This window comes from Sceloporus occidentalis, unplaced genomic scaffold, assembly GCF_023333645.1.
Source record: "Sceloporus occidentalis isolate IW3139 unplaced genomic scaffold, rSceOcc1.0.p SCAF_51, whole genome shotgun sequence".
Taxonomy (NCBI): Eukaryota; Metazoa; Chordata; class Lepidosauria; order Squamata; family Phrynosomatidae; genus Sceloporus; species Sceloporus occidentalis.
Genome location: NW_028317031.1, coordinates 5,736,601 through 5,756,634, shown reverse-complemented (window position 1 = coordinate 5,756,634; position 20,034 = coordinate 5,736,601). Strand labels below are relative to the sequence as shown.

At 40.1% G+C, this 20,034-nt stretch overlaps 2 protein-coding genes across 2 annotated transcripts; both read left to right on the top strand.

Moving 5' to 3' along the window:
* Nucleotides 1-416: 416 nt before the first annotated feature.
* Nucleotides 417-7,693, top strand: LOC149288519 (cytochrome P450 4B1-like). Its single transcript, XM_089491677.1, has 12 exons — nucleotides 417-620; nucleotides 1,081-1,225; nucleotides 2,193-2,237; nucleotides 2,577-2,704; nucleotides 3,518-3,642; nucleotides 3,763-3,914; nucleotides 4,267-4,373; nucleotides 5,031-5,221; nucleotides 5,843-5,976; nucleotides 6,164-6,228; nucleotides 6,796-6,878; nucleotides 7,525-7,693. The coding sequence occupies exons 1-12, from the start codon at nucleotides 417-419 to the stop codon at nucleotides 7,691-7,693; spliced, it is 1,548 nt and encodes a 515-aa protein (XP_089347803.1).
* A 1,542-nt stretch (nucleotides 7,694-9,235) lies between these two features.
* Nucleotides 9,236-19,116, top strand: LOC149288518 (cytochrome P450 4B1-like). Its single transcript, XM_089491598.1, has 12 exons — nucleotides 9,236-9,439; nucleotides 11,722-11,866; nucleotides 12,686-12,730; nucleotides 13,460-13,587; nucleotides 14,240-14,364; nucleotides 14,780-14,931; nucleotides 15,168-15,274; nucleotides 15,597-15,787; nucleotides 16,860-16,993; nucleotides 17,096-17,160; nucleotides 17,643-17,725; nucleotides 18,948-19,116. The coding sequence occupies exons 1-12, from the start codon at nucleotides 9,236-9,238 to the stop codon at nucleotides 19,114-19,116; spliced, it is 1,548 nt and encodes a 515-aa protein (XP_089347724.1).
* The last annotated feature ends 918 nt before the right edge of the window (nucleotides 19,117-20,034 follow it).

Below are 20,034 nucleotides of genomic sequence, written 5' to 3'. Positions count from 1 at the left end.
ATATCTTTACCTCCTGACAACTAATCCTTTTTCTCATTAGGATCATTATTAGACCCATTTGGTTGTCACTATAAGCGAGTCGCTACAATGTAATCTGTGTGATGGGCTATTACAGGGTTAATGTTTGAATAGCCTCAGGATCACGTCAATTAGTACGAATCTAATTAGCGATATAGAAGATGTGATGCAGACATGCTTAGAATAAAAGAAAACAAATATTCCGCAGGGTTAACCAAACTGCTCATTTATTCTACGTGAAACACTATACTGCTTTTCTGGGCATGCTTCAGTAGAGGTGGGCGTGCTTTGTCTTCTGATTGGTCGGTCTCTCTTGTAGCTGAGAGACGTAAAAGAGAATGAGAGAGAGATCAGGTTGTGTGTGAGCGAGAGCGGGTCATACGCAGAGCTGCGGGGACATGGGGTCTGTAACGGGGCAGGATTCGGGGACCTCATGGCTATCGCTGGATCTGCATCATTACGCACATCTGGTGGGGCTGCTGTGTTTGGTGTCCGCCGTGTTCAAAGCAACCCAGCTGTATGTTAAAAGGAAAGAGCAAGTGCACGTTATGGAGCAATTTCCAGGACCTCCTTGCCACTGGCTGATGGGACATGTGAATCAGGTGAGTTCACCAAGTCGAAACGTTAGCTCCTCCGCTATCAAGCAGATCAGTAACAAGAAGAGGCTACCATCACAACCACCAAAATGCTACAAACTTACCATTCCAGTCCCTGGGAGGGGTTCGTTTCGCTAACTTGTAGCGGAAAACTAGTTTTTCACCCTATTGACAGGTGAAATGGACAAGGATGTGCGTAGTAAAATAAATCTGCATGGTGTTCGTATCTAGAGTAGGAAAGCAGTCGGGATCATTTTTTTCCCCTCAAATCAATGTATGGCTTCTACGCATCTAATCATCTGTGGAATACCGTAGATTGACTGCATTATCCCCCACCGCTGGCAAGATCAATTGTTGATTTTAATGATGTCAAGTTGTCACGAGTTAGTGAAGCAAATCTGTAACATATCACACAACTCTGATGTGCTAATTAAGAATTAATAGCTTCAGCGCGCATCAATGTCAGTTTCGTAGAGATGGAAACGATTTGGATGTACTGGTTACCTGGACAAAAAAATATGGAGGCGCTTTCCCGGTGTGGTTTGGAAACTTCTCCGCGTTCCTGTTCCTCACCCATCCTGACTATGCCAAGGCTGTGTTTGGCCGAGAAGGTAAGACATTAACATTGTAGCCGATAACCCATAAATAATACCCGTGTATAGGAAATGCGATTAATTAATGAGAGTGTGATAATAAATAACATTCTATTTGCTTCAGGGGGTTCAATGTGGAATTCCAATAAAAAAGGGCTTTTTCATTAAAAAACAGGCATACAAACATACAAGAACAGTATTCTTAATATTAATATTAATTGTATAATGAAGGATAGAAGCAAATTACAGGATCATTATCCTTGAAATGATTTGGAAGGAAGTAAACGTGTAATCGAATTTAAAAAATATAATGAAAGTCTGGGAAATTTTTGCCTTAGAAGCAGATTTAGGATGAAGGTTCAGGATGAGGTCTTCAGTTTTGCTCCATGCAAGGATGTAATATCATGGTGTTGGTAATCATCTTAAATGCGGTTTGGAGGCTTTAAGTGGTTAAGCTAGCTTTTGGCCTGAATCAAGTCCAAGCTGGGCCACACCTGAACCAAATTCATGGAGATGGGGTGAAAGAGAATTCAACCCACCCTCAGCAGACACAACCATCTGACTTTGACGATCCTTCCGACACCCGAGGAAGACCACCCTTCTAACACAGAACCATGCATGGCGTTTGTCTTAAGCGCTGATTAAGCCTTAACCTAGGGGTACAGCTAAAGCACCCAGCTTAAGCGTTAATATCAGGAATCACTGGATATTGTGGTTTAAGCGCTTGGACTGGGGCGTGACAGTAAAAAACGTGAAGTATTTTCTTGCTCAAGAAATAAAATTCACTGATGCTCAGACATTTATATCTCGGTGCACTCAGGTTCAGAGCTTTTCTATCAACTTATTAATACTGTTGCGTAAATGAATGTGTTACTGTTTTATGTATTGTTCATATTTTTGCATTGGTGTATTTCTTTTTTTCCAAATATACCCCTTATTGTGCTTATATTCTTAAATTTACAATCATTTCCTTTTATTCGTATAGAACCCAAATCCGATTTATCCTATGGCTTCATTGTTCCGTGGATTGGTACGTTGGCTCTTTGCTTATATTAAGGGTTAGTCTGCTATAAAAAAAAAAAAAAAGTTATCGCTGTGGGTAAAAAGATGCTAAAAACTTGTTTTTGTGACCCATTAATATATCAACTTACTTGAGTAATAGGTAAAATCACATAATGGTTGTTTTTTCACCGTATATTCTTAAACTATGGGTCTGTTTTCGGCTAAATGCAGCATTAGAAACCTCATTCGTAGTATAGTTGTCTTCCTTGCATTTCTCCATTTAAGAATTTTGTGAGGCTCACAAGTTTGTGGTGTGATTGTGATAACTGCGCAATGAGCTGATTATTACTCCTGTTGATTTGTTTAGGGAAAGGGCTGTTGGTCCTGTCGGGACCGAAGTGGTTCCAGCACCGGCGGCTGCTGACTCCCGGGTTTCACTACGATGTGCTGAAGCCGTACGTCGGGCTCATGTCTGACTGCACCAGGGTCATGCTGGTAAGAGATGGATATCCCTGCCATAGTAACATCGTTTAGATACCAGCGCAGGGTAACCGGACAAAGGCTGCAGTTATGGGACCTCAATGTCTTTCTTTGCGACCCAACTAGAGATTCCTCCTCTTCTCAGCATGCATCGCAGATTAGAGGACATGAGACATCAAGCAGGGAGTCTGACGGAACGCTCAATCACGGACGCAGCAATGGGCACAATTTGCTCAATTTGTTGCTTTTGTTACTCCTGAAAAGAGTAAAAACGTGTTCAAGTTAAGAAAGATCTAGAAGAACCGTGCATCCTTTCACCTCTAACGTTTCTATGTTGGCCATAGTGACATTTGTTGTCATCGGCTCTAAATTAACTCGTAATCTGTTTTCAACAAAAAAAGACATCTTAATTTTTTTTAACTGCCAGCAATACGTTAATGATTGGTTAATAGTTTAACACTTTATATGCTGGGTCAATATTTGCAGATCACATGATTTCTGGAACTGTGATGGGACATAAAACATATAACTCTAGCGTGATACACTGTAGCAGATCTGTCATTTTATTCTTCCTGAATGTTTAATGGCATGAAAACGGCACAGAGACTTTTCAGAAGCATCTTCAGTTTCCATGGTAACAGCCGATCAGGGTCCGCTTTTGTGTCACATGACCGCTTTTGTGTCACATGACAACAGGTCATTGTTTCTCAAAAAAGTTGGGCATCAGCAGTACTAGGAATACTGGGGAATAGGGGGCGGCAGTAGCTTTAATCCATTTACTTTTATTTGATTTTGAATTCTTACTTTAAACGTTTCTTTATTTCCCAGGATAATTTGGAAAAACTTATCGCAAGACAGAAGACGGTAGAGTTATTTCAGCATGTCAGCCTAATGACTCTGGACAGCATCATGAAATGTGCCTTTAGCTATGAAAGCAACTGCCAGAAAGACAGGTCAGATAACATATTCTAGATAGAGAATGTATCGTTTTTCTTTTCAAGATCAATATAACTGGAATACCTGGGATATCCTAACCTAAAAGACGAATAAAATCCTTACTTTCCGTCCTACAGTGACAATGCATACATTAAAGCGGTCTATGACCTCTCCTACCTGGCAAACCTCCGGCTACGATGCTTCCCGTATCATAACAACACTGTATTCTACCTCAGTCCTCACGGATATCGCTTCCGAAAAGCGTGTGATATCACGCATGATCATACAGGTACTGTAAGTCCGCGTGAACTATCGACTACATTCAGATCTCAGTTCTCTCTGTAGGTATCCCGACCTAGGGCAAGAAATCCCAGAGGGTTAAAAAAAAAGACCGCCGTTTTAGCCTTAGATCACTAGAAATGACCCCATGGCTGAGAGAGGTCCCTCTAACCCGACTTAAATGTTGGCTTTTTTGCTAATAATGTTTTTTTTTTTTTGTATGAGACTTTACCATTACTGCTCATTAACATATAGAATACTGTATATAAGTGCACGGACTTTGGATTTTTCGAAACAAACTTAATAGATGAGCGTTTTACATTTGCCGTGTTCAGTTTGTGACCTTTCCTCCTGTAACTCAGATAAGGTGATACAACAAAGGAAAGAATCCATCAAAAATGAAAAGGAACTGGAAAAAATTAAGGAGAAAAGACACTTGGATTTCTTGGATATCCTTTTATTCGCTAAGGTCTGTGATCATACAAAATACAAATATGTCTTCTTATTAAGTGTAGGCACAGAAGACTAAAGCTCCCTGAATTAGTGTGAGGGGATGAGGTGGGTTGCCTTAAGAGCTACTCAGACAAGCATAAATACAGTATGAGTGCGTGGCAAAGTGTAAGTGTGCGCAAGTGAGTGGTTTTGACCCCCCCCAATAGGGTTGTCTTATATTAAAGCCTTTTCTTTTTTTCACTTTCATTAAGACCCAAAGTTTGGGGGTAGGGGTCGCCTTATAGCCAGGGTAGTCTTATAATCGAGCAAACAAGGGTATATCTGTGTTCTAAGAATGAATGATCCTTACCGTTGAGGAGGGTACAATGCTGAACTTTAGAGTTGGGTTTATCTCAAACAGTTAATATGTGACCTTGTTATATATGTTTTGGTACAGTTCCAAATAAACACTAGCACCCATCCTTGCATTAAACTGTTTTCCAAAAAAAGAAGTTATTCTCCACTTTTCACCCTGCTTTGCAACTTTTGCCCTAATGAACATGGCTCAGAATTTGGAATGATTAACCAAATTAGTAGAACTATGATGGCAGAAAGCTATACTTTTTGTCATAAAGTATTTTCTGAGGGTTCATTAAATCTAATAAAGTAATCTATATATGTATCTTCCTATTAGGATGAGCATGGTAACGGCTTATCCCATGAAGATCTACGGGCTGAGGTGGACACCTTCATGTTTGAAGGACATGATACAACGGCCAGCGGGATCTCCTGGATCTTATACTCTATGGCCAAGTACCCAGAACACCAGGAAAAATGTTTCGAGGAGATCAAGGAAGTGCTGGGCGATCGGAGCTCTATGGAATGGTCTGCGCCTTTTTTTTTTTAAAATGTATTCAGATTTTGAAATTGATAATGTTAGTAGAGCCACAACCAGATTACAGTTTAAAGCTTAACTTTTTTTATATCAAAATAAAAACAAAAATAAAAAAATAATAAAAATTCATGTCAAGAAGTTGTAATTAGTAGGATGTATAAAACGGTTTGTTTGATCGTGAACATTAAGTTTCCTTTCCAATATTCTGTCTGCTTCTTCTAGACAAACCCTGGTATATCCCACGTTTTAAGAAAATATCAAAAGCTTTCTATTGGGCCGATGTAGAAAGAGAGTCACATAAGTTTTCTGGACCTCATGGGAAACCTCTTCAGACCTCTGAGATGTCGAAAGCTTATGTGTCTCTATATGGTTTTCTATGTTGGCCCAATTAAAGTTATCAACTTTGACCAAAGACTCCATCTTTTTTGGACCGATAACAATATCCATTTTTCCACTTGTGGCACAACCTGGCTGAACAACTTACCCTTCTTGGTGGGTCATTATATGGTCTGTTAGATGGGCTTTGAGATCAGTGGTGCATTCGGTATAATCCGCGTAGAATTCCATATCCTTGGCCGTACGGTGAATGCGTACAAATATTTTTGTTTCAGGGAAGACTTGGGAAAAATTCCATATACGACAATGTGCATCAAGGAGAGCCTTCGGCTTTACCCCCCAGTGCCCGGTGTCGCCCGTACTCTTAGAAAAGAAGTCACGTTTTATGACGGGCGAACTGTCCCCGCAGGTAACCATTTCCACCATGTTTCAAGGAGCTTCGTTCGATAAATCCACATGAACCAACCGTCAGCCTCATGGAAGTCAAAGCAGTTTTGAGGGCAGAAATTGAAATCTATGTTAATTTAGGTATAGCAGCGCACACTATTTTTCAAGAAAACTAAAAATAATAAAATCTGTGTATCTTTTCTTTACAGGTACCCTGATTGGACTGAGTATTTATTCCATTCACCGAAACCCAAGTGTCTGGGAAAACCCAGAGGTAGAAACCCTTTCATTTCTGGAGCTTTTTTTTAAACATACCTTCCAATGCATGCATATTAATACTGGACGTCTAAAACACCCGACCGCTTAGACCTAGAGCCTTGCATCTCCACCCCTGAACCCATTCCCATAATAATGACATGAAACCGATATGTGGGTGTTGGCTCCCCAGGTGTGATTACCCATTACGGTGTGCCGATCTCGGAATATGAACATAACATTTCCCCTATTAAGTGGACATTGTCATGTGCAGCCTCCAACAAAGAACGCTTGTTAAAGTACTTTATTATGCATTCTTCAAATTAAAAATAATATACTTAAGGAGAAGCTGCAGCTCCAGAGAGCATTTTCTGTGCATGTGCATGGGGGGACTGAACACGTCTACTGGAAGCTAGGGAGCTGAGGGACGGGGCAAACAGAAAGGTTTGTTTACGTGGAAATTGATTCTGGTTTTTGTTTTTAAAACCTTTGCTTGGGATTCCTAGATCACTTAGTTAATGTTTGGCTTAGGTGGCCTTAGGATGCGTTGCCAATGAACTAATTGTTGCTCTGTCTAATGTTCCAGGTGTTTAACCCTTTGAGGTTCTCTCCGGAGCAATCCGCGAACCGACATTCTCACGCCTTTGTGCCTTTTGCCGCAGGACCAAGGTATCAACCTGCGCCGTCTGGTCCAGATTACCAATACAATCATTTCAGGTTTAGGCTGGGCACAAAATGTTCTCTCCTTTATCTGTTGTGTTAATTGATAACCTATATGGAGACCATAAAAAGTAACTCAAGGCCAGATTAATTGAGAACAAAAAAATATATAGCGCTGCCTTTTAGAATCTCATTCTTGCCCTTTTAACTTAAGAGTGTTTTAAAGGGACAGTAAATAAATATGCATTATATATATATATATATATATATACCGTATATATATATTTGGAAATGTGCTATTATATATAATATATATTATATATAAGGTATCTATAGCTACACACCTTTATGCAGCCAATACTGATTATATATATATATATATATCAGTATTGGCTGCATAAAGGTGTGTAGCTATAGATACCTTATATATAATAGCACATTTCCAAATCTAAAAAGAAAGTTCTGATTAGCTAAGAAAATATAAACGGACACTTGCCCTATGGATAACCCACTAGCCAATCTATATGGGATGCTGATATCATCAATTAATTCCACACACAACTATCCCAATTGGGAGTGGGCCACACAATGTATAGTTTGCCTAGGGTCCTGTAGCTCTGATTGCGTGGACTTATGATCTGTTTTCTTTTTCTAGAAATTGTATCGGCCAGAACTTTGCCATGAATGAAATGAAAGTAGCCGTGGCTCTGACTTTGCTTCGGTTCCAGCTTGCTCCTGACCTAGCCAACCCACCCATCAAGATCCCGCAGCTAGTCTTAAAATCAAAGAATGGAATCCACGTGCATCTCACAAAACGCCGATAAGAAGACCTGTCTGCGGGCCAGCTTTATTTCCTAAAACACATATATATATATATGTCTTCATACGCTATAGGAGACGATGCCACCCCCTGTCTAGGACCGCACTTTGCCCTATAGCCTTGTTATTACACGTGGACTTGTTATATAAACTTCATAAAATGGGATGGTGTGTGAAGTAGAATTCTTAGTTGAATTAATAAAAAAATAAATAAACTGACTTGCTGATTTATAAAAAAAGGTCCAACACCCCCGTATACACAGAGCGTCTCTTCTGACCATCATAGAGGTATAATCTTAGCTCTATGGGTGGTGTAATAACGTGCTTCGTCTAAAAGCTTTAAAATGTTTTTTTCAATTTTAATCAATGTTAATCGAGATAAATCCAGGTTATTTATACCAGCAATGAAATAAAACCTCCAGCAATTTGTAAATGGCTTATAACCAGGGTTGATCAACCAAGGGGATCCTGGGGCATTTGTTTCCGGGCCCCATATTGGCGGAGGACTGTACAGGGTCTAAATTAGTCTCAAAATGAAAATCCAGTCCATGCTGTCGGTGTCTGGGATACATCACTGACCTGCGGCGGGCGAATTCCAGAAGCCATACCTCCGGCAGCCTGCTGTACTTTTTATCGATCTCCAAGATGCCTCTGTATTTTCGTTTAAACCTCCACCAGGACACGTATAGGTTATAGGTAGTCGGATCGTACAAATGGGCAGCCCCACTACACTACCAAAGTGATTTTATAGCAACAGTATTAGCTGACTGGCTAAAAAAGCACTTCCATTAAAATCAATGGGAATGCCAAATGTGCATGCGCGCGGGTGGTCGCTCCAGACCCCCTGGAAATCTTATAGAAGTCAGTGCTGGAGATTGGTTGAACATCCGCTTGTACGCACTGCGAACCAAGAGATGCGCTCCATCAAACGCAACTCCTGCGGGGCAAGTAGCAAGAGGGGGAAAAACAATGAAAAATGCATTATTATTATCAGTATTAATAATAATATTATTTATTGTTTTATATAGCGCCATCATATTCCGCAGCGAATAAGAGGATTCTCATCAGTGCTTCTATTTGGATATGGTAAAAAAAGGACCAAAAAGGACAAAAAGCACAAATTATAATTTATACAAAAACATAAAATGTTTTACATTTTGATCCATTGAGATGTTTCGTTGTAATTGGAATCTAAAAACACTGGCATTCTATCATTTTTAGAGTGTGGAGGGTTATGTGACGTATAAACGACATGGCTCCATTGGAATCACTACTGCCCCGCACAGGGCACCTTTTATTATAAGAATCCCTGGTCCCCGGCGGCTATATGGATGCTGTAAATGTAACTCGGTCCCATTGGAAGGCTTGCAGCCCCCGTTTCACACACTAGGAGGCACTCAGTGAATCTCAGCAGGGGACACATCCGATGTCAAAGGACAGCAGAGGGAGGGCTGGCGGGTGACGAGCGACAGTGCTCTGCTTACACGTGAAACAAGCAAGGAGCAAAAACACTGAACAAGTGGAGGCGAAGCAGGCGCTGCAGGATCATGGCTTCCAGCCTGTGGAAGATCCTGAATTACTCGTGGATTTCTGTGAATATCTACCAGATCCTGCAGCTGGTGATCCTGTTATTCTCACTCATTCTGGTAGTGAAATTCGTTACATTCTATTCCAGATGGAAGTATCTGAAAAGTGTTCTGCAAAGCTTCCCTGGGCCACCAGGCCACTGGCTGTACGGACACGTCAACCAGGTGAGAGCCAAGGTATCCGTACCGGATGCAATGATACCGTGTTATACCTGAATACGGTTTCTGGCCATCCCTGGCGGGACAGTCTGTTGGTTGTTACGGTCTAATACGAGACTAACGAGGGAATAGTTGGAAGGCGCAACCCCGTAAGTATCAAAATATATATATAAATCAATGAACCATAAAATAAGGTGTAACATGCATTGCTTATAACGAGGGAGAATATATCTCAGCCCTCCGTCTCCTGTCCTCTGATGTCAGAGATGCACCACCTATTAAAATAGAAAATATACATAATTTAACAATAAACACATGCAAGACGTGCTGACTTTGAGTAGAGATCTTAGAATCTATTACACTTTAATTGTATTGGTGCATAGGGTGTTGACATTGTTCATAGGGTCTTGTTCCTGTATATGATGTATATATATATATATATATATTTATTCCTCCACGTTTTCCGTACAGTTTTTCACTCTGAGAAATGTGACCTTTGGTTATAATTCATGAAATATCAAGTAAAGATTAGACGATCGTTATCTCTATGACTTGCTCAGCGGTACGGGATCGAAGTGAATCTGCATGTTTGCTAAAACCTTTTTTTTTTTTATCTCAAATGGCAAGGCGACTTGACAAAATATTTTCACGCTTACCCCCTTGCAAACGATTTTTCACTATTAACCCCTTGATGACAAAGCCCGAACATGTACGGGCTCAAAATGCATCGTTTTTAATGGGTTTACGGATAGGCCCATTGTCCTTAAAGGGTTAATAATCCAAACATGCCTGGGACAAAAACCCGAGATGAGATACAGAAGTGTAAAAGATAAAATCGGAAACGTGGTGGATCATACCACTTCTCTGTGCAACAATGTCCCATATATTTTGGAGATTTGAGATAATGAGCTCATTACAAGTTTGGTTGGCCCTGTGTAATGTATAATTAAATCCGCGAGATGACTATATTTGAAAAATGGCGTCTTTCCGTGAAGTGGATGCTTTTTATCGACACAACATAGGAAAAGAAGTAAAATTAAATATGTTTTCGGGAACCCCAGCGGTATCTTCTTCAGGGTTAGTCCTTCATAATATATTCTCCCATTAACCCATTTCTTTATCTCAATAAATCTTATTTATTATTCATCTTCCAGTGTGTTTTTTTTATTATGCATTTTAATGGAATGCTTTCCCTGGGGGAATTATCACGGTGTGCCAGACGGAGTAATTATCGCTTTCATTGACTCACCTTTGGCCTACCATTCAAAGATATTTATCATCTGCCCCAGGAGGCATTAAACCTGAAAACTATAAATATAACTAACGTTTCTCATGTCAAAGTGATTTTCAGTAGCCGTGGGAAGTATGAGAAAGCAGCTGTTTTTCTTGTCTGATTAGCTCTATTTGTTTAACCCCTTAATGACAAAGCCCGTACATGTCAAAATGCATTGTTTTCAATGGGTTTAGGGACCGCCCATGGTCCTTAAGGGGTTAAACCCAATGGATAGACCTTTGTTTCCAACAAATTGTTGGGTTTTTCATGCTTTTGGGGGTTTATTTTAGTGGGGGATTTGGCAGGAGAGTTGTAGTTTCATCTCACTGACTAAACCCTGCTGAGCTTCTGCTAGACTTGTGCACATGGACCAAAAATGATTCGGACAATTCTTTCTGCTAACAAATTTGAAACAAGAAGCGGCAAGAAAAAAATGCACAAGTCTAGCTTTTTCTGCAAAGAATAACTTGAACGGCCCTGTATAAAGCACATTTAAATCAGATTTCTTGAAGATCTCCATATTGATTGAACTATGCATTATGCGGGGCCAGCTTAGCCCCCTAGAAAATTTTGCAGTGAATTCTTCCACTTTAGAGAATAAACCCCATTTGAATGTCTCAGTTGATGTAACATTGACACCTGTCTCGTACCGGATCACGGAAGGACCTGGCCGCGACACAAAGCTTATGAAAGGTCAACCCCCGAGGAGCATCTCCTGGCGAAGAACATGGTTGTCCTTGTGTAAAGCATTGATTTCCTGAAAGTCACCTCACTGATTGAAATAAGCATCAATGAAGGACCAATCAAAAGTCCTTACAGGAGAATTTCATTGAGATGTTCCTTCATAATGTATACTAAACTTAAACTACAACGCTACAACTCTCACTTTAGTGAATACTTAAACACCATTATTGTGACACATTTTTTTGTTACGATATATTACTTTCACTTTTGATGCCACCCATTCTCCATGATACTTTTTTTTTTTGCCATAATAATTTGTATGTCCCCCCAGTTTCGTCGTGATGGCAAAGATCTGGAACGGCTAATGGTCTGGGCAGAGCAATATCCAAAGGCATTCCCATTGTGGGTTGGAAAGTTTGTGACATCCTTGATCATCACTCACCCCGAATATGCCAAGGCGGTGTTTGGAAGACCAGGTATGAAGACAAGCTACTTACAACCTAACTTTCACTTTATCATAAGGTCGATACAGGGAGAAAGAAGTCTTTTTTAGATTCCTTGGGGCAATATTGGATAAAAGCCTAATCATTTTTTTTTTTTTGCCCTTTTCTTGATCAGTAGATATACCGGTAGTTACTTTGTAGGTTCAGTTGTATGCCTTTTTAAATCTGAGTAACTATGTAATAGTAACTAGATAATTTCTTCAGGAAAAAAGATACATTTCATACAAGTCATGACGATAGATAGATATATATATATATATATAGTTATATATCTAATTAGATATATAACTAGTGCAGGTGCATAAAATACAAAAATTCTTGATCATTATTTGCACATAATATTTTAGACAGACTGTTAAATAAATGACCATCGAGATTTGTCTATTTTTAACTTTTAGCACTGTTATTAAACATGTATTCTATATATTTTGAAATGCCTTTAAGCCTTTGACCATAATATATATATATATATATATATATATATATATATATATATATATATATATATATATACGCTGCGTAGATTGTTGGGGCTATATAAATAAAAGATAATAATATATAATTTAAATAGTCATCTACTTTAGCAATGCTTTCTAAAATTTAAGCTAAGATATAATACTTAGAAACTGGAGTTATGGAGTGATTCAGATATATCATATGTAACTATATATATATAATTTACTATAATATATATATATATATATATATATATATATATTATTCTGCATTTATCTGCATCATGCTCTGGGACATGCATGTAAAAAGTTGCTAATACTTATTCTATTTTCATAGATCCAAAAGCACCAACTGGTTACAATTTCCTGGTCCCATGGATTGGTATGTGCTTAATATAGTTACTATTTTGAATTTCTACAAGCCAAAGCTGTTAACTTTATGGCTATGCATTGATTATAAAAATATACATAAAAAAACTAAAATTCTAAACTAATGAGAAATAGTGTAGAGTGTAAGGGAGCATTTTTCACCTTAAAAATAAATAAATAAATAAAAAATATATAAATATAAAAAAAATAATATATATATATATATATATATATATGTATATATATTTGAGGTTTTATCAGCAGGATCTACGTTACGGAAGAAATTCTAAGTAAAATTGCAAAAAACATTTCAACCTATTTTTTTAATAAACTACAGGCTCTACAAAAAAAGCGGTGTTAAGAGAAAGCCCCACCTGTCCTTAAAAACAATATATGCACTAAACATAGGAAAAGAGGAATTATGGTTGAACAAAGATATGCTCAAAATAGCAAAAAAGTGCCGATCACTTGGCGGGGGAACCCCTACGTCACGAAGGGGCTAAACTTATTTTTAAATCTGGTGTTTGATCTGATACTAATATTAAACGCATTGGTGGGAATTCTCATTTATTACTAGTATCAGATTAAAAGGTTTTCCCCAAATATTGCGTTTCCGTTGATCGGGAACATAGATGAATTTATTCAGCTAGCTCTAAGTGTGCCATGACATCATCGTTTTACCTGGAAGGGACATTTTGGTTACCGGCCATGTCAGCTGGCATGATCTTCTTGTCTGTTGCAGGGAAGGGGTTACTTGTACTATCCGGGGACACCTGGTTCCATCACCGCCGGCTGCTCACGCCGGGCTTCCACTACGACGTGCTGAAGCCGTACATCCAACTGTTCTCCGATTCCACAAAAGTAATGCTGGTAAGTTGCACATACACGTTACAGGAATGGCCTTCATAAGTGGGTAATATATATATATATATATATATATATATATATAATGTCTTAATATTTTATATTAATTACCTATTCTAAATATTATTTTTTTCCATTACATTTTCTATTTATTAAAGGCGACCTTCAATGTTTATATAAATATACCAAAATACTGTGCATTAATTGGCCATCATATATTGTAGTATACAAATTAACATTACACGTCTCCAATGTATAGTGTCTTCTTTATTATAAAGTTATATAGATAAAGTCAACAAGCCCCATACATAGATACATAGAAAATGAATTAATCATAAATAATGTCAATTATAAACACAATATGAAAATATATAGTGATTAAAGCAGAAGACCAAGGATACCGCACAACGTTTCAGCTAAAGTAAGTCATCATCAGAAGGAGAGTATTTTGTAGGAGGTTTGTGTTAATATTTATATAATAAATATTTCTATGTATTAAATAAACTTGTCTTTGTTAGTAAGCGTAGGGGAGAGCTTCTGTTTGAGGCTAAGCTCACTGGCCAGGGGATGAGTTTCGCTCATACTCATAGACTATAAAATACTTACAAATATTCATTTTTAAGAAACAAAAAAATCGTTAATATCTGCTTTCTTTTAGGATAAATGGGATTCTCTCTGCAATAAAGATGAATCAGTGGAGCTTTTTCAATATGTCAGCATGATGACTCTCGACAGCATAATGAAGACCGCCTTCAGTTACCATAGCAACTGCCAGACTGACAAGTGAGTCGCCTATTTAAAATGGAACTCCCGCAGTTTTTTATGATTAATATCAGTAGTGCAAAATATGAAAGTTGCATTTTAGCCATGTTGTAACTCTGTTACCTTAGCCTAATCTACCCTGACTTCTTATCACACTGCCTGTGGTAAACAGTAGAATGGCTTGGTACAATCCACCAGCCTGACCCCCTGACTAATAGAAGTCTATGGAGGAAGAGACTTCATTAGCATTGCCATAAAGAAGCAGCTCAGTGTCACTTTGAACAGGGAAAGGACGTGCAAATCAAACCCTGTCCTACTGGCTTCCCTCTCCAATCATACAAGGTTCCCCCGTACAGCCATTACCAAAATATCTTGAGTCATTTAAAATGTAATTAAAACTGACAAGCTATTTAACGGCTGATTGTTTTTCCTGCAGCGACGGCTCCTACATCCAGGCTGTGTATGAGCTTTCCTTACTCACCCAGCTCAGGATCCGAACGTTTCCGTATCACAATGACCTCATTTTTCACCTGAGTCCTCACGGCTTCCGTTTCCGCAAAGCCTGCCGGATAGCGCATCGTCACACGGGTCAGCGCAGGTTGCATTCTTTGATCGCTTCCCTTTCTGCTCTTATTTTTTAACTAGCCATGAATTACAAATGTATGTAACGTCCCTCTCTCTCTGCGTAACGTAGATCTTCAGCCTGTTCTGTACCGTATTTGGAATGTGTAGTAAATTATTCACAATGTTGGAATACAGATCGTTGAGCAATTAAATGCTTTGTTTTTTTCTTTTATTATTTCTTTTTGATTCTTCTGGGATAGAAAAAGTTATTGAAGAGAGGAAGACACTCTTAAAAGATGGAGAAGAAATGGAAAAACTAATGCAAAAGAGGCATCCAGACTTCCTGGACATTCTTCTCTGTGCCAAGGTGGGAAATGCTGATGGACACCATATGCGTGAATGTCCTAGATTAGGCTACTGAAAGGGCTACCTCTTCTGAGCTAGCCCCAGATGGTCTTTAATTTTTCATCAGTGCAATTGTTTAAAGATTTCTAGATATCTAGATATCTGATCACTAGAGATACCTTTGTAGGTCTTTGTTCAGTGGCATGTAGGGCATAACCGACATTCTTCTCCACTATCACTTCTTTCCAGAACTTCTAGCACAGAGAAGAAGTACGTTAAGGGGCATTTCATTGGTGTACCTAAGTGTTAGTTACATTTATTTTTCCTTAAATTTGTGCTAATAGGATGAAAATGGTCAGGGTCTGTCTGATGAGGAGCTGCGCGCAGAGGTGGACACCTTCATGTTTGAGGGACACGATACTACGGCCAGCGGGATCTCCTGGATCTTGTACTGTATGGCCCAGTACCCCGAGCACCAGAAGAAATGTCGGGAGGAGATCAAAGCGTTGCTGAAGGAGAGAGAGAGCATGCAATTGTTAGTTTGTTACATGATGCCAGCATGATATGCTTGGATTAATTAACTTTGTTAATGTATATTCTTTCTGGTCAGGGCCGGCCTTAGGGGTGTGCGACCTGTGCGGCTGCCCAGGGCGCCATGGCAACAGGGGCGCCGTCTGGAACTTAAATTAAAACATTGTTTGTTTTTTTGTAACTTTATTTAACATCCTCCATGTTAAATAAAGTTTTTTTTAACTTTATTTAACATGGAGGATGTTAAATAAAGTTAAACAAAATAAACAAACGGTGTTTTCACTTAAGTCCCGGGCAGGGGCACCGAGCGGTTGCTCGTGAAGTTTTCAGCAACCGCTCGGCGCCCCTCACTCTCCGTGACTCCGCGGTGAAGCTTGCACCGCGGCAGAGCGGGAAGACAGACGCCTCCCACTCCCACCGCAGGACTCCGGCAACGAGGTAAGTAAGGATAGGGAGAGGGGGTAGATAGTGAGAAGGGGCAGAGGGGGGGAAGACAGTGAGGAGGGGCAGGGGGGGGAAGGCAGTGAGAAGGGGCAGATGGGAGAAGGCAGTGAGAAGGGGCAGAGGGGGGAGATTTTTTTCCTTTCTTTTTTTTAGGATGGAGGGGGCACCAGAGGAGTAGTCCGCACGGGGCACCAGAACACTTAAGGCCGGCTCTGTTTCTGGTTACTATTATTTTTTTTTTATTATACATTGCAATATTACCAAAATAATGGTCCATGGAACGGTCACCTTGCAACTTTTTGACATTTCTTATACGGTATTTTGTAAATGCAATATATACACTATATATATATGCGTCTCACATACACAATCTGTCAAGCATTTTATCGCTATAACAGCTACATTGTGCTTGCGTGTAGCTCGTGTTTATCACACTTACACCTGCCTTCATTAATATGTCATTACGATAGTTTTGGGGTATAATTTCCCTTTATTTTTTTCTTTTTAAGCAATAGATGTGCATTAAATATTTCTTGTCGATATTTTAACATGCAAGACAATATATTTTCAGCTGTGAAAAAAGACATTCCGGAGCCATATTGTATCAAACTGACTCGCTGTCTTATTCCTAGGGAAGACCTGAGTAAGATGCCTTATACCACAATGTGCATTAAGGAAAGTCTCCGTCTCTACCCTCCGGTACCCTCTGTATCCAGACAGCTTGCTAAGCCAATCACATTCTCGGATGGGCGGTCCTTACCTGCAGGTGGGTTTGACACAGGGGTCCCGCTAGTAATTCAATTTTTTGTTTGTTTTCAAAAACCATCTTCTTTCCCATGGCTTTACCCTTATTGGATTTGTTTTTCAGGCTGTATGGTCAGTGTTAATATATACTGCATGCACCGGAACTCCAGCGTGTGGAAAGATCCAGAGGTATGGCGTACCCGTATAGCGTACCCGTATAGCGTACCCGTATAGCACTGTGCATGTCCGGTCAGGATCAGGATCATTCATGTATCCATTGCAATACAATAACAGCGCTGGATTTACTGGATTAAACTGGGAAAACTCCTGTGGGTTTCTGGGTTACTCTAAGAAATGTGATGTTGGTATTTTGCTAAACATACGAGTAACTTAATCAAAGACAATTCTTTGATGGCCTGGCCTCGGTGAGATGTCCCAATAGCTTTCGATGGGAACTCAACTCTGGAGATCATCTGATAGCCCAGCAAGAACGAAACAAAGAATTTGTCCAAATCATTTTTGGTCCATTTGCTCAACATTTGGTCTACATTTTTCTTCCCAATTGTTGGGCAAATGTGCCTGTATAAAAATCCCACCTCTAGGTTATTTAATAATAGATTAACCATGAATGTTTTCCTCTATACCCCTCGTGGATTAAATGTGTTTTGCAGGTGTTTGATCCACTGCGGTTTTCTCCCGAAAATTCCTCCAAGCGCCATTCCCATGCCTACGCGCCATTTGCTGCGGGACCAAGGTAAAGAGTATGGGTGACGTGTCCAGGGTGGGTCAAGAACCTAAAAAAAAATCAGTCAATCAGACTAAAAGATACATCTGCTAAGGTTCATTTGCTTAACATACTATAGAGCAGGGGTCCTCAAACTACGGCCCGCGGGCCACATGCGGCCCGCGGAGCGCATTTACCCGGCCCGCCGGGTGTTTTTGCCTGAGGACATCCATGTGTTCCGAAAGATGCTTTCGGAACACAAGGATGCCCCTGTGAAGTCCCTGCGGCACGCGTTTACTTTAAAAACGCGGGGACCGCCGGGAGCAGGCGCACGCAGCGACGTCACTGACGTCCCATGCGTGCACCCATGGCAACCGAGTGAAACAGCCGGCACCAGCAAGCGGCTTTTAAACACTGATGCGGAGGAGAGAGAGGGGCGCCTAGCAACCGCTCGGCGCCCCTCGTTCTCCCCCGCATCAAAAAAAAGAAGACAGCCTTTAAAAGCCGCTCGCTGGTGCCCGCTGCTTCACTGCTGGGTGCCGAAATATGACGTCATATTACGGCGCTCAGCAGTGAAGCAGCGGGCACCAGCGAGCGGTGCAGGAAGAAAGAAGCATCGTGCTCCCGTCGCTGGACGTCAAGGTGAGGGGGGGGGTGTATATAATGGCTAGGGGGGAGAGGGTATATAATGGCTAGGGGGGAGAGGATATATAATGGGTAAGGGGGGAGAGGATATATAGTGGGTAAGGGGGGGAGAGGATATATAGTGGGTAAGGGGGGGAGGATATATAGTGGGTAGGGGGGAGAGGATATATAGTGGCTAGGGGGGAGAGGGTATATAGTGGGTGGGGGGATATATAGTGGGTAGGGGGGGAGGGTATATTTGTTGATTTAACTTTACTTGTTCTTCATTTTAAATATTGTATTTATTCCCGTTTTGTTTCTTCACTTCAAAATAAGATATATGCAGTGTGCATAGGTATTTGTTCATAGTTTTTTTTTTTAACTATAGTCCGGCCCTCCAACGGTCTGAGGGACCGTGAACTGGCCCCCTGTTTAAAAAGTTTGAGGACCCCTGCTATAGAGCAATACATGTTTAGCCTTATGTATATGGTTCATTTCCAGGACCCCCTGGGTGTGGAACACATTATTAATTAGAACACATTTTTCATTAAAGTTGGATAAACCATGACTTTAAGTGGAGGGTTTGCATCCCCAAAGATAACCCAGCTTTCCCTGTTTTTCATCTCAGAAACTGCATCGGGCAGAACTTTGCGATGAATGAAATGAAGGTGGCTGTCGCTCTGACTTTGAAGCGATTCGAGCTGTCACCGGACCTCTCCAAACCGGCCCTCAAACAACCCCAGCTTGTACTGCGCTCCAAAAATGGCATCCACGTGTACATGAAGAAAGCAAGCTGATTTCAGCTTTCAAGCCAGAATTATTACGCACCTAACGGCTACCTCCGGACCCTCGCTGTAATTGCAGCCCATCTCGGTTTGGGATTTTAATTCTTTGGTTGACAAGAAATTCTTTTATAATTGAGAAATATATTTTCTGATACAAACTCGGGGTTGTATAGAATTGAACGGTTTCTAATTGCATGTTTAATATGATATTATTATTATTTGATACTACTTGGTAAAATGGCAGACATGAAGAACTCAATAAATTAACATATACTAGAGAGGCTACTAGAGTTGGATTTTAGGTTGTATCTGAACTGTTATATTTGCAGGTTTTTGACCCCAAAAGCACGCTCATACCTGGAATACGCTCTTTGGAAGATACTTGCTCGATGGCGCTATCGTTTGGATTCTAAAACAGGCGCCACTCAGTAGGGAAAGTGGAGTTTTCTTTGAGACGTACATTTAGAATCTGGATTCTTTCCAAGAAAATCAAATAACTAAAATAATAATGTCACGAGGAAGCGAAAAAGTGGGATTTTCAGGAAATTATGTTTGGAATTTCCAAAAAAATGGTGGCAAACCTATAGATATTGTGTTCCACAGAGAAACGAGTACTGATAAAGCTAATCGCTATTAGTAATATGGTTTATTTAATCAGTCTTTATGGAGAGATACAATAGTCTGGCTGGTCCACCTCAAACATTGGCACTTGTTGGCCCCCATATAGCCCACTTCCTTCTAGATTGTAAGCCCAGCAGGACCCTCCTTACCTTTTGCGTCTGTACGTCCAAATGGTTATGCGATGCAGGACAGATCTTTGCGATATGATGGCGCTATGTGAATAAATAAGTAAGTAATAATAAAGCTCCAAGCTTACGAGTGAACTTGTAAGCTAAGAACTCGGGTCAGAGGCATTTTCTAGATTAGGTT

What these genes read in the sequence shown, in the direction of transcription:
- LOC149288519 (XM_089491677.1), top strand. Translation starts at nt 417, where the DNA reads ATGGGGTCTGTAACGGGGCAGGATTCGGGGACCTCATGGCTATCGCTG. An exon ending in GGCTGTGTTTGGCCGAGAAG is followed by an intron (nt 1,226 to 2,192) that starts GTAAGACATTAA and finishes TTATTCGTATAG; the next exon opens with AACCCAAATCCGATTTATCC. An exon ending in GTGTCTGGGAAAACCCAGAG is followed by an intron (nt 6,229 to 6,795) that starts GTAGAAACCCTT and finishes CTAATGTTCCAG; the next exon opens with GTGTTTAACCCTTTGAGGTT.
- LOC149288518 (XM_089491598.1), top strand. Translation starts at nt 9,236, where the DNA reads ATGGCTTCCAGCCTGTGGAAGATCCTGAATTACTCGTGGATTTCTGTG. An exon ending in ATTCCACAAAAGTAATGCTG is followed by an intron (nt 13,588 to 14,239) that starts GTAAGTTGCACA and finishes GCTTTCTTTTAG; the next exon opens with GATAAATGGGATTCTCTCTG. An exon ending in CCATTTGCTGCGGGACCAAG is followed by an intron (nt 17,726 to 18,947) that starts GTAAAGAGTATG and finishes TTTTCATCTCAG; the next exon opens with AAACTGCATCGGGCAGAACT.